This window comes from Nycticebus coucang, chromosome 5, assembly GCF_027406575.1.
Source record: "Nycticebus coucang isolate mNycCou1 chromosome 5, mNycCou1.pri, whole genome shotgun sequence".
NCBI classification, from domain to species: Eukaryota; Metazoa; Chordata; class Mammalia; order Primates; family Lorisidae; genus Nycticebus; species Nycticebus coucang.
Genome location: NC_069784.1, coordinates 94,624,604 through 94,638,673, shown reverse-complemented (window position 1 = coordinate 94,638,673; position 14,070 = coordinate 94,624,604). Strand labels below are relative to the sequence as shown.

Sequence of the window (14,070 nt, the reverse complement as noted above, 5' to 3'; positions counted from 1 at the left end):
AGACCTTTCCCACTGTTGTTAAGTTACTTATGTTTGGGGAATGTTGACAACAAATTGGACACATTGGCCAAAAGAAGTTTCTTTCTTAATTTCACAGAAGAAAACTTAAGAAAAAAAATTTGTTTGTACAGCAAAACAAGGCTAAGACAACCATTTTATCTCTGTTGAATAGATGCTTAGGATAAGGAAGTTGGAGAAAAGTGGCCGATGACCTTTACCAATAATGCCAGGAAGTTGATGTCATGTCCAAGCTGCCATTGCTTAAAAAATTAAAGATAAATCAAAAAATCTTTCCTGTTTCTAGAACACGTTATCTTTTCTAACCTTTGTTTCATGTTAAATATGCATACTGCCAGTATTGAGATAAAGTTAAATTTTGATACTGACTTTTCTCTCTGGTGCCCAGAAAATCTGATATTCCCAAGTACAAAGTTAATCTGAGGTTTTGAAATTAAACCTGTATACATTTCTCTTTTGCACACACGTGTTTTTTCACTTTGAGTTTTCAAAAAATTAATAAGAACCAAAAAGTTATTGGAACAAGAAAAAAAATCATAAAATTAACTGTGAAAGGGCCCTTGTAATAATTAGCATTTACCAAGCATTTATTGTAACAGGTAATAGATACAGTATTCTAAAGATTTTACATTATCTTATTTCATCTTCATGACAATTATATTTAATACATGAGAATGATAGTTTTCTTTCAAAATTGATTACAGGTGCAGTAGCTCATGCCTGTAATCCCAGCACTCTGGGAAGCTGAGGCAGGTGGATCTCCTGAGCTCAGAAGTTCAAGACCAGCCTGAGCAAGAGTGAGACCCCCATCTCTAAAAATAGCCGGGCATTATGGCAGGATCTTATAATCTCAAACTACTTAAGAGACTTAGGTAACAGGAACACTTGAGCCTAAGAGTTTGAGGCTGCTGTGAGCTATGACGCCATAGCAGTCTACTGAGGGTGACAAAGTGAGACTCTTATCTCAAAAAAGAAAAAAAAATTGATTATGAAGTATTTCACATATATATATACCCATATAAATACAGATATGCATATATAAAGAGTAGTATCTTAAACATCAAAGTGTATACCCCATGGCTTATAAGATAGGGCATTTTCTATACACAACTGAAGCCCACGAAAGCCTATCTCACCACATGTCCTATTAACCCCTATTCTATGTGGGAAGAAGCTGAGTTTCTGGAACGCAGAGTAATTCAGCCCGTGTGGTTGGGCTGGGATCTGGCTCTAGCCTGTACCTACCTGACTCTGACCATGGGACTGATCGCCATGTTCTAAGGCCACCATTACCTCCTCCACCCAAGAGGAAGAAACTGAGGCAGTGAAAGTTAAGATGCTGTTCACCCTCACATTACTGCTGCACATGACCGATATTAAAACCCAAGTTACAGTTAGTCATACTCTTCTAGTCTCAAAATTAACAGGAGGAAAATAGTCATGTTTAATTCAGGGTTTCTTACAAAAATTATGATAGAGCATTATTTAGGCAATGAAAACCAGTGTGGAACCATATGAAAATAGGGAAAAAATAAAAGGAAATCAAAGACACACACACAAAAATTATGATACGAGAAATTCTATGACCTTCTCTCTCTTTTTTTTTTGGCTGGGGCAGGGTTTGAACCCACCACCTCCGGTATATGGGGCCAGCACCCTACTCCTTTGAGCCACAGGCGCCACCCAACTTTCTCTTTTTAATTACTTAAGTACTCTTAATAGACTTTGTAGGTAATATAGTCTAATGAGAGGCAACTATTTTACCTCCACCCAAAGAGAAAGGTGGTTCACTTTGCGTAGCCCATATGTGGCTCCAAAAAGATGTTCTGTAAATCAAAGTTTCAGCGGCATAAAGTGCTGCTTCTTCAACTTCCGTGTGCAAATCAATCACCCGGGGATCTTATCAAAATGCAGGGCCTGGAAATGCTGCATTTCCAAAAAGCTCTTGGTAATGACTATTCTGCTGTTCCTAAAAATACATTCTGAGTAGCAAGAGGCTAAAAGAACCCTTATTATTAAGAGGGATCTTGCGGTGAATCTTTTTAAAAGTGAAAAGCACTTCAGACATCAGTTTTGTATGATTTTTCATATTTTAATATCTATTTCTAAACTCATATTTTCTTTTTTTTAAACCGAGTCTCACTTTGTCACCCTTGGTAGAGGGCTGTGGCATCACAGCTCACAGCAACCTCAGACTCTTGGGCTCTAGTAATCCTCTTGGCGTAGTCTCCCAAGGAGCTGGGACTACAGGTGCCCACTGCAATGTCCAGCTATTTTTTAGAGAAGGGGTCTCCTGGGTGCTCAGGCTGATCTCCAACTCCTGAGTTCAGGCAATCCACCCCTCTCAGCCTCAAAGTGCTGGGATTATAGGCATGAGCCACTGTGCCTAGCCTAAAGTCTGACATTTATATTTTCAATTCTCTGATATATATTTTTACTCTAGATATCATTTGTAAGTCCAGGACAGGCAATAGTAAGTTCCAGGATCTATATTTAAGCCAGACTGACATTTCTGACACATGGACAAGTGTATCAAATTAGGAATTACTTGAGCATACTATAGAAAATACACAAAAAAATAAGATGAGATGATTTGCATGCACCATATGTAGTTAATAAACAATCAATGGGCTTGGCACCCGTAGCACAGTGGTTATGGCACCAGCCACATACGCCAAGGCTGGTGGGTTCGAGCCCAGCCTGGGCCTGCTAAACAACAGTGACAGGGCGGTCCCATATACCGAGAGTGGCGGGTTCAAACCCGACCCCGGCCAAACTGCAACAAAAAAATAGCCAGGCCTTGTGGCGGGCGCCTGTAGTCCCAGCTACTCAGGAGGCTGAGGCAAGAGAATCACCCAAGCCCAGGAGTTGGAGGTTGCTGTGAGTTGTGTGATGCCACGGCACTCTACCGAGGGCAATAAAGTGAGACTCTGTCTCTACAAAATAAATAAATAAATAAACAACAGTGACAACTGCAACAAAAAATATCCACGTGTTGTGGTGGGCACCTGTAGTCCCAGCTACTTGGGAGGCTGAGGCAAGAGAATCGCTTAAGCCTAAGAGTTTGAGGTTGCTGTGAGCTGTGATGCCATAGCACTCTACTGAGAGTAACATAGTGAAACTCTGTCTCAAAAAAAAAAAAATATATATATATATATAACAATGTTTAGGGACCAGAAAACAACAAATCTCAATGGGAAGAGAGAGATGGCATCTTACCATACATCTAATGAGGTATGAAACACAAGAATTCAGAGAAAAAACCTTACAAAACTCATCACATTCCACAGTCCTGATAATTATACTAATTTTGCATTTTCCTATTCCATACTGCTGAATTTGTCACAGTGCTATGAAAGCAAATGGTTAGCTACTAACTGGGATTTTTAAAAGTCTTAATATTTCTATGGTAAATGTGATTACCTGTCAGAGAAACGAAAGACTGTTAAATTAAACCTTTACTGCATGAAGTAATCCCCTAAAACTGTGTTCCTCTAAGTCATCTTTTCTCTAACTTGTTCTTCCCTACACATGAGTATATAATGGATTTCCTTGAAGATGAAGGACAGGAAACCATCTTAAGGCATTTAGAACTATAGGGCCTGTGACTATGTCCCACCATGGACACACAAGTTACTGTGTCTAGGGTGAATGATTCAAGTTCTCAAATCTCGGTTCCCTTAAGAGGCTCTCAGAACTATTGGGATAAATCACATGCAAAAAACACAACAAATCAAAATACATATGAAGACGGGCTTAAAAATCTGTCTACATGTAAAATCTGACAGATCAAACAACAGTAATTGGAAGCTTAATTCATTGAGTGAAGTGTTGACGCACAAGTAGTTTTACTGAGTAGGAAACTATCATTCCACAGATAACTCACAGGCGGTAGGAGGAAAAGGAAATTTTATAAAGAAAGGGTCAAGCTATGATTACCTAAAGTCACTGATCATTCTTACAAAAGAATGGAACTATAATAATGACAATAATAATATGCACATCTTGTGATACAATTAGCAGTACATAGCACCTTTGAGTACTTTTACTAAAAACACTTAGCATAAATCTAATCAAGTCTTTCCATCAAACTTCAGGTTTATACAGAAATACAGGAAATATCGCACCAAGTAAAAGATGATTTAGGATGAGAGCTATGTCACGACAATTTAAACCTGGTTTCCATGAAGAAGAAAGTAGATGGGTAAAAGTGACTTAAGAAACTTAAAAACCAACTGTAACTATGGACCTTGTTTAGAACTTTGTACAAACCAACGTTAAAAAGACAGACTTTGCATAACTGGGAAAATTTGAATATGACTTGAGGATTAGATGATCTGAAAGAATTATTAATAGTATTCTTAGGTGTTCTCGTGGCACTGTGATTATGCAAGAAAATATTTAGCGATGCAAATGAAATATTTAAGGGAAAAATGCCAGGAAGTCTTTAATAAACTTTCAGACTATTAATAGATTTTGAAGTCTCAAAGGATTTTTAGATCCTTCTGAGCTAACAGCAACAGTAGGGAAAGCAGGATCTTTCCCAGGGTCCATTAAAAAAAAAGGCCAATCTTGCTTTGTGTTATTCTCAAGTAAGCAGCCTTCATTCTGAAGTCCTCAGAGTGGGAACAATTCAAGAGACAGATCTCATGTTCTAGTGGTTGCATGGGCTATTAAATAGTCTCTGTAGTTTTCATTTTCAGGCTGAAATCAGCCACATTGCAATCTGAGGTGAACTTGGCCTTTGTGAAAAGCAGTAAAAAGGCTGAATTAAATCCATTCGGCCATTTAAAAATCAGGTGATGAACACAGAGGTGCTTACCTATTTTCTCTGTAGTATATTTTATGTACTGGTAATTCAAATTTAACTGGACTTCAAATTTCAATATCATTTTGTCTTGTCAGAAATAATATTACAATAAAGTTTTGTTTTCTTTTCCATTTTTCATGAATAGAGTGCTTCACAAAAATCATTACACACAACCATTAGACACATCCACTACACACTCTCAACTGTAAAAATGGAGCTATATAATTTCCAAGGATTTAAATTTTGTGACAACAAAAAACAAAGGTTGCTCTTTTATCTTGCAATAAAATGTAAATATGTTGAACACTGAATAAAAAGGCTACAACAAGGGTTATAATTTGAGTTTGAAAGTGCTGAATTTAAAAGCAAATGTGGTTTTCAGTAAAGATAAATGCCAAATAGTTTACAAATAATCTAATAATAGATAAGCAGAATCCCTTCAATATAAACTATGAATCTTACCTAAGAAGGGTTAAGAAATATACCTCACGTAAGTACTTTTCTCAAATAAAGTATGGACAAGCCAATTACCTCTGACTTCATAAGCAAGAAAGCATTATTTATATAAAAGATAAAAATCTTGACAAGACTCAGTTGATATAATTTTGGCCAAGACAAAAGTTTCACTTTCCCATTGGGTATTCCTCAGTAGTGATGAATAGCTTAGAAATAAGATCTTAGTTTACTTGAAAGCAAATTCTAAAAATAAATACAAACATGGAATTTTCCAAAAATATAGTAAAAGAAACCTTTTAATGAAATGTAAGTTGAAAAAAAGGTAGAATAGAAAAGCATGTATAGACTAAATAACAGAGCAAATACCCAGGCATTCATTTTATTTTTGTTCTTTATATCTTTATTTATAGAAATATAATTTTATGTCAATTTAATGTTTAATACAAATAGTAGACAGCAGGCAGTATATAAATGTGTACGTACACATATATTTGCTCAAAAGGTATATACAGGGTATCCATAAAGTTTGTGTGCAATTTTAAATTGCACACGAACTTTATGAATGCCCTGTGTATTTATATAATAATATACAAACCAAAACATGTCCTAGTTCTATGTGTAACATTTTCCTTGCAGGATTATGATATATCAGCATGTTGTTATTTACTGATACCATGGCTTGTTCCAGAATTGTTCTGCTTCTATTGTAAGCATTAGGGAAGCTCTTTGGGACAGTAGTCAGGAAAGAAAGCTCTAACCTAGGAGAAATTTATTCCTTTGAAGTTTTATTTAAAACCAGAGAGATGAAGGTAATACAGAACCACTTAGGTGTTTCCTTGATTTAATAATAAGTTTTGCAGCTTTTCCTAAAAAAAAAAAAAAAAAAAAAAATGCAAAACAAAAAACTACCTAACCTAATATCATATAAAAGCAAGTATAGGATACAAGACATTTCTGCAAATATTGAATATATTATCACACACCATAAAGCTACTGAGGAGATAGTTCATAAAAACTAAATTAATATCAAGTAGAGCCCAGGCGTGGTGGCTCATGCCTGTAATCCCAAAACTCTGGGAGGCAGAGGTGGGCGGATCACTTGAGCTCAGGAGTTCAAGACCTGTCTGAGCAAGAGCAAGACCCTATCTCTACTAAAAATAGAAAAATTAGTGGTGGGCACCTTAGTCCTAGCGACTTGGGAGGCTGAGGCAGGAGGATCACTTGAACTCAGGAGTTTGAGGTTGCTGTGAGCTAGGCTGATACCATGGCACTCTAGCCTGGGTGACAGAGTGAAACTCTCAAAAAAAAAAAAAAAAAATCAAGTAGAAATTGCCGTAGACAGTATAGACATACATGGTAGCATGGCTTAACACAGTGCTAATGTGACAAATGCCTACACACTATCTTCAAGGTAAAACAGGCCCCTGCCGCCTTAAATGTATGAAATAAGCATCAGCAGCTCTTAAGGGACCACTGACTCAGCGGATCCAAATCAGTACCTTCTCACTCACAGCAGCTTTCCTGCTCTTGCCTGTAAAGGGGTCCAGAGATTCTCAACCCTTTTTGGAGTTGAAGTTAGTTATTTTCTTGAATATAGGCACAGTATTTCCTAAGGCTTCACAATGGTCATATATACAATTTCTGTTTAAAACAATGTAGTGAATATTACGCTTCACCTCATTCTTTCAAATCTTAACCACAGTGTTCAGGGGCTGACTTAGGAGATAGGTATCTGGAGCCTGTTATCTACCAGGCACTGTACCATGTGCTACCGGAGAAAAAAGAGTGGTCAGTCTCATCTCCCTTCTCATGGATCTCTAGAGAATCCTCCAAAAACATCTCTTCAACTCCCAATAAAAAGCAAGTTTGACTCAGCATACCAAGACTCACAACTTTATTTCCACACAGGGTTAGAAGTCAACACGTGGGTTTTCTTCCCATCAATTGTCTCCTCCACCCTACAAAGCAAACAAGTTGTTTTTTTTTTTTGAGAGAGAGTTTCACTATGTCGCCCTCGGTAGAGTGCTGTGGTGTCACACAGCTCACAGCAACCTCAAACCCCTGGGTTTAAGCGATTCTCTTGCCTCAGTCACCCTAGTAGCTGGGACTACAGGCGTCCGCCACAACGCCCAACTATATTTTTGCTGCAGTTTGGCCTGCGCCAGGTTTGAACCTGCCACCCTCAGTATATGGGGCTGGAGCCTTACTAACTGAACCACAGGTGCTGCCCCACAAGTATTTTTTTTTAAATACACAAAGCAGAGAATGGACATCTGGAAAATGATATCAACATGACTCCTCAATTACAAAAAGGCAAAATTACTCCACAGTCTAATGAAAAAAAAACCCTGAAATTCTAACTATTTTTATTTTCATCCTAAATGCCAGACTTCTAATATACCAGAATGAGTTTCTCTATGTTAAATCCATACTCTCAGACTTCTACTTACAAACAACAGTTGGATTGCAGCAGTTCTCAACCTGTAGGTCGCGACCCCTTTGTAACAATGAAAACACATCGCAGCATTAGGAAGGTTGAGAACCACTGGATTAGATGGACAGTCTCATTACTTTGCTGTGTCAGGGTTTTGATTTCCTTCTTTCTTTCTTTTTTGTATTTCTTTTTTTGCAGTTTCTGGCCAGGGCTGGGTTTGAACCTACCACCTCTGGCATATGGGGCCGGCACCCTACTCCATTTTTTGGAGACAGAGTCTCACTTTGTCACCCTCGGTAGAGTGCTGTGGCGTCACAGCTCACAGCAACCTCCAGCTCCTGGGCTTAGTTGATCCTCCTGCTTCAGCCTCCCAAGTAGCTGGGACTACAGGCGCATACCACCACACCCAGCTATTTTTTGTTGCAGTTTGGCCGGGGTTGGGTTTGAACCCACCACCCTCAGCATATAGGGCCGGCGCCCTACTCACTGAGCCACAGGCACCACCCAGGTTTTGTTTTCTTAACTAGAGACAGTTTCCAGTCTTTAACAGCAGTGTGGGAGCTGTGTTTTCAATCCCTTCTCACCTGCCCTCAGTGAGCACCCATCTCCTACAGCCCAGCCAGCATGTGCTGGCCCCATTTAAGGCACAAAACTGCTCAGGGGCGTATATTCTAGCAAGTGAAAGACAGACAAATTAAATAAAAGTATAAATGATACACTCTATTAGAGAAAACTGAAAGCAGGGGAGAGGAATATGGAGTCCTGAGAATGGAGAGAAGGTTCCAGGTGGTTAAGAAAGTTATTCCTGGCTTGGCGCTTGTAGCTCAATCAGCTAAGGCACCAGCCATATACACCAGAGCTGGCGGGTTCAAATCCAGCCTCAGCTTGCCAAACAACAATGACAACTACAACCAAAAATCGCCTGGTATTGTGGCGGGAGCCTGTAGTCCCAGCTATTTGGGAGGCTGAGGCAAGAAAATCACTTAAGCCCAGGAGTTGGAGGTTGCTGTGAGCTGTGATGCCACAGCACTCTACCCAGGGCAACAGCTTGAGGCTCTGTCTGAAAAAAAAAAAAAAAAAGAGTTATTCCTGAGAAGGCATCTGAACAAACCCTGAAGGGCAAGCCATGTGGATAAATGAGGCAAAACTGTGCCAGGAAGAGGGAACAGCACGTGCAAAGTTTCTGAGACAGAAGGGTGCCTGCCACCTTGAAGAAACAGCAAGAAATCAGGAATGGCTGGAGAGGGGTGAACACAAAGAAGCAAGGCAGGTAAGGAGGTTTCGGGGACAGTGGGGGAGGTGGCACAAAGGGCCCCAACATTTGTCAAGGTAATAGCATAAACAGTAATGAACAGTAAGATAATTAACGTTTATTGAGCTCTATGTGCTGAGTGCAAAGCCAAAGAGGTTACATGCATTATCGCCTTAATAAAGAAAAACAAGCAACTGCTCTAATATGTATAGAGTTGACTTAATATTTTAGGACATACATAAATCTATAAAACTCTATATATTTCCCTGAATAAGCTTTTTCCTCCCCTGCCTTAACATAATTAAAACCTTTCCTAAATGTTGCAATTAATTTAACTCCCCCCATGCATCCTAAAAAAAAATTGCTCATAAATGTCAAATGCCTTACTTATTTCCAAGTTGTGGTTTTTTTTAAATATGATTTTCAACTCTTTTGGTATCACAAGGCTAAAGAGTTCAAATTATGACATGAAAAATTAATAAAAACAGCTTAGGACATTATTCAAATCCTGCTTTAATAACATCCTTTGATTTGTCTAGTGAAACCTTTGACATAACTTCTTTCTTTTCTGAAATATGTAAGTTAATATTCTGAGTCTTTCAAATTGCATCTACTAGAGCCAAAAAGATACTGCACGTACTGTTCTGCTAGCATGTCCCTTTCTGCTGTATTTTCATATAAAAGACATGCTTACATATACAGAATAAAAGCATGCCCCAAGAGCTGGGCTTGATAAGCAAAATTAGTTTTTAAACACCATATGTACCTTTATAAAAAAGGTCAGTGGGCTATTAGTTTCCACTAATTAGGAAATAATTCAAAAATATCTCTTAAACACAAAGAGATTGTTCAGTTCAACTCAAAAAAACAGCGAGCACCTGTGTCAGATGCTAGGAAGACAAAGACTACAGTCCCAGTCTCTTCCATCAGGAACTTACAGTCTGCAGAGCTGGCTGAAGCTCAGACTTTCCCCTGTCCAGATGAGATGAGGAAAAGTCTGGGGTAAATGTACACACTGGTACAGAAGGTGACAGAATCAATTTGTGCTTACTTTTTAAGAAGTCATTCACCTTGTACATCAGCTATCAGCTGAACCAAGATCTAACCAGACAAAAATGGCAGAGGAGTTAAGAGTAGACTTTCTAATAGTAAAAAATTAAAAGTTGAGTTGTGAGTTTTAAAGCATATTTTATGCATCCAAGATTTGAACCTATATTTAGATGGTTCCTCAGAGATCAAGTGCTCATTTTTATTCTTCACAAATATTTAAATTGCAAGGAGGAAATTTTAATTAACATCCATTTGTAAATCCTTTGGTAGAGAGAAATGAAGGCATTTTTAATTTGTAGAAGTTCACTTTACAAATTAAGAGTATTTTATTCTATCAAACTCATATCAAAGTGATAAGACTGGACTAAGTCCAAGCCTATGAATTAATATTAATGGAATCAAAACTAATGATCAACTTATATGTCATATTATATAAGGTCAAAAATCATGTGAAACAATCTGTATAAATATCTAACTTTAGTTTAAATGGATCCAGAAGAATAGGACATAAGGAGATGAAATCATTCCAAACTCTGGTCATTAAGCCCTAGTGCCTGAGGCCTGGCTGGCTGTGATTACTGGGAAGAGCGGACACTTTTTGCTTTATTTATTTATTTATTTGTTTTTGTTGTTGAGACAGAGACCTACCCTATGCCCTGAGCAGAGTGCAATGTCATCATAGCTCACAGCAACCTCACACTCAGGCTGTGGGCATTCTGCTGCCTCAGCCTCCAAAGCCACTGGGATTACAGGCGCTGGCTGGGACACCCAGCTGGGTTTTTAATTTTTTTTTTTCATGAGTCGTGGTCTCACTCTCAGACAAGCCTTGAACTCCTGAGCTCAAGCAATCCTCCCACCTCAGCCTCCCACAGTGCTGGGATTACAGGCATGAACCACCGCACCCAGCAAGTGGACACTTTTTAAACATAATTTAACAAAACACCATGTAAACAAGCAGCTGCCCTACAAAGGATCTAATATACTTTCATGGGGTCACCAGAATCTGACATAAAAAAACATTAATTCAGGCTTAGTGCCTGTAGTTCAGAGGCTAGGGTGCCAGCCATATACACCAGAGCTGGAGGGTTCAAATCCAACCTGGGCCTGCCAAACAACAATGAGAACTACAACCAAAAAATAGTCAAGCGTTGTGGCGGATGCCTGTAGTCCCAGCTACTTGGGAGGCGAGTCAAGAGAATCACTTGTGCCCAAGAGTTAGAGGTTGCTGTGAGCTGTGACACCACGGCCCTCTACCCAGGGTGAGACTTTGTCTCAAAAAAAAAACAAAAACAAAAACAAAAAAAACTTTCTAAATTTGATCAAATTTGAACAAAGACCTAAAAGAAATCAGGAAAACAATGAATGAACAAAATGAAGATATCAATAAAGAGATAGACATTATTAAAAAAATTAATTTTATCAATTAAGCTTGTAAACATTTAGGTTAAATTACGACACTTGTTTCCCGAAACACAATGAATAAATGCCTAATATTAAATAAATGTCTAATACAAGACAGATGGCAGCACTTTATTACAACCCTAACATTGTGTTTCTGCCATCTCAAAACTGATTAGAATCAGAATTGTCTGAAGGAGCTGTTAAAAAGTGAGTATTCCCAGGTCCCATTCACTGGAAATTGATTCAAACTAAGGAGCAGGAGCTTTATACAGCATCCAGAGGGAGTGATGATCAGACAAGTTGGAGGCCCCAAAGAAACTAAAACGCACCATACTAAACTGACTCCAAGGACAAGGAAGCTTAAGGCATAGTGGTATTTTCTTCTCATCAAAAACAGACCACCATGTTAAGACTGCTCCCTTACCTTCTACACTTTGAAAGGACAAATATTATTTATGACCGTCATCCAATTACAGAGCCAGCTGTATATCTCAAGATCCAAAGTGGTGTGCAAGCTTAAATTCAAGCAGCATTGGCACTGGAGCTCCCGCGAGATTTGTTTCAATAAATGTCCCAAACCTAAGATTTACCTTTTGCATGTGCTGGAATACTACTCCTTTACCGATGTTTCAGAAACTCAAATGACAATATCCTCTTCCATCAGTCAATGGCAATAAAGCCTCAAATTTGAAGCTCCCTAGGAATCTAAGCAATCACACCTTCCCCAGAAAACTGCTCTACAAAGTGCCCAGTTAACAGCCTGGATGACATGATACATTTGAAGTTTCATTTGGAAAGATGCATGACAGCTCTGGCCCATTCAGACAGGAACACAATGTAAGGCTGATTCATAGATGTCCTAAAATATTAAAGGTGCATATTCAAATAGTGACTTGAGAAAAAATTCTTTTAAAATATTTAAAACAGCCATTATACATTCCTACACATTTAATACAATCTTACAGATTTATCACAATTTTACAAAATGCCTAGTATTGTGCTATAGAGACTCTAAACAAAATAACTTTAGTGTGTGGTGTTTTTTTTTTTTAAACAAATGGGTACATAAAGTAAACCACCACTATCAATATCTCCACTATCAATGTTTCAGACTGGAATGGAGCATGGTTCAATGGGAAAATGCCAACATTTGTTTTAGTTTTGATTCTTGTTTTACAAAAAAAAAGCTTGGTGGTTGGGGGAGCTGTCAAAGTTCTGTGGGCAGCTCCCTGCCATTAAATAACCTCAGTTATACAGGGGCAGAAGCAGGGAAGCAGAGAAGAGAGAAACAACCGAAAAACCTTTGCAGAAAGCTGGCCTTTGCTATCAAAAAAGAACTAATTAACGAAGATTAATGACGTAGAGCCACCCAGGATTGGTAAAACAGTTCCCCGCTTTCCTCTGGTGGGCAGGCAGAGGGTAAACTCCGCTGTGGGTTAACTAGGTCCAACTCCGAGCCAAGGAGCAGGACCAGAAGCAAAGCAGCCTGCTCGATGCGGGCTCCCTCAAACACACCAGAAGCCGCATGATTCCAACTCCGGACGCGAGCAGGACACTGGTGAGGAGGCGGCGACACTGTCTGCCCCTGGCGTCCCAGGCCAACCTCGGGAAAACACTCCCCACCGTGCCTCCCCAGCCTGCGAACGCGCACGCAGGATTCCAACGCCGCGCGGGAGGAGCGGGGCGGGGAGGCCTGGCCGCCCTGCGGAGCGGCTTTGTGCAATGGAGGCTGCAGAGACTGTCCCTGCACACGACTGTCCCCTAAGGCGACCCCAAGCCAGGTCACTTCTCTCGGGGCCGGCAGAGTCAGGAAGTCTGGAACTAAGTGAACTGGGCTGGAGGGCAGCGAAGAGAAAGTGCGGAGGCGCCAAGTTGCTTCTCTTCGTTTGGTGGCGGAGCGGTCCCCAGTGCAGCAACTTTTTCAGCCCGCGCGGCCGCCGGGCAGAGCCGGACTGTGCGGGTGTGGGCGGAGAGCTCGGCTTCCTCCCGGGCTCGCTTCCCCCCTGCCCGGCCCGGCCCACCCCGCGCCCGCCCGCCCGCCCGCCGCGCCCCGGGTCCCGCCGCCGGCCGGACGCGCTCCACTCACCCTGCTCCTCCGCCTGCAGCCGGGGCGGGGCGGACACCACGAGCAGCAGGGCCAGGAGGCCCGGCGCGGCCGCCCCCACCAGCGCGCCGCGGCCGTGGGCGCCGGGCTCCATGGTCCCGCCGGGCGCCAGCTTGGCAGGCTCGGCCTCCCCTCGACGGGCCCCGCGCCACCGCCGCCCCGGCCCGGCCGCCTCCTCCGCGGCAGAGTGCGGCTCCCGGACAGGGCGCAGCCGCTGCCCCGCACGGAATCCCATTGGGGCAGCCTTGGGCCCAGCCCGGCGGGGGCGTCTCCCGCCCCGCCCCGCCCCGCACCCGGCCCCCAGAGGAGGAAGTCGCGCTTCCCGGCAGCGACCGACCGGAGGCCGGAGGCCAGTCAAGCACAGCCCGCGTTCCTCTCTAGGTGTCTGGCGCTCCCTGCTCGGTTAGTTCCTTCCTCTCCACCCCACCTGTCCCAAAGCACGTGAACCTGCGAGCCAGAAAGACACTTGGCGATGAGACCGTCCCCTGCCGCGCTGTGCGGGAGTCCTTCTCAGCCAGGCTGGCTGAGCGCGCCGCGGTGCCTCC

At 41.4% G+C, this 14,070-nt stretch overlaps 1 protein-coding gene across 3 annotated transcripts in view; it reads right to left on the bottom strand.

The window, feature by feature from the left end:
* The window catches only part of DCBLD1 (discoidin, CUB and LCCL domain containing 1), a 41,209-nt gene extending 27,497 nt beyond the window's left edge, over positions 1-13,712 (bottom strand). For all 3 annotated transcript variants that reach the window (XM_053592288.1, XM_053592289.1, XM_053592290.1), the window contains exon 1: positions 13,508-13,712. In XM_053592288.1, coding sequence (XP_053448263.1) covers positions 13,508-13,619 — 112 coding nt within the window. In that variant the 5' untranslated portion in view covers positions 13,620-13,712. The remainder of the gene's footprint in view (positions 1-13,507) is intronic.
* Positions 13,713-14,070: the final 358 nt, after the last annotated feature.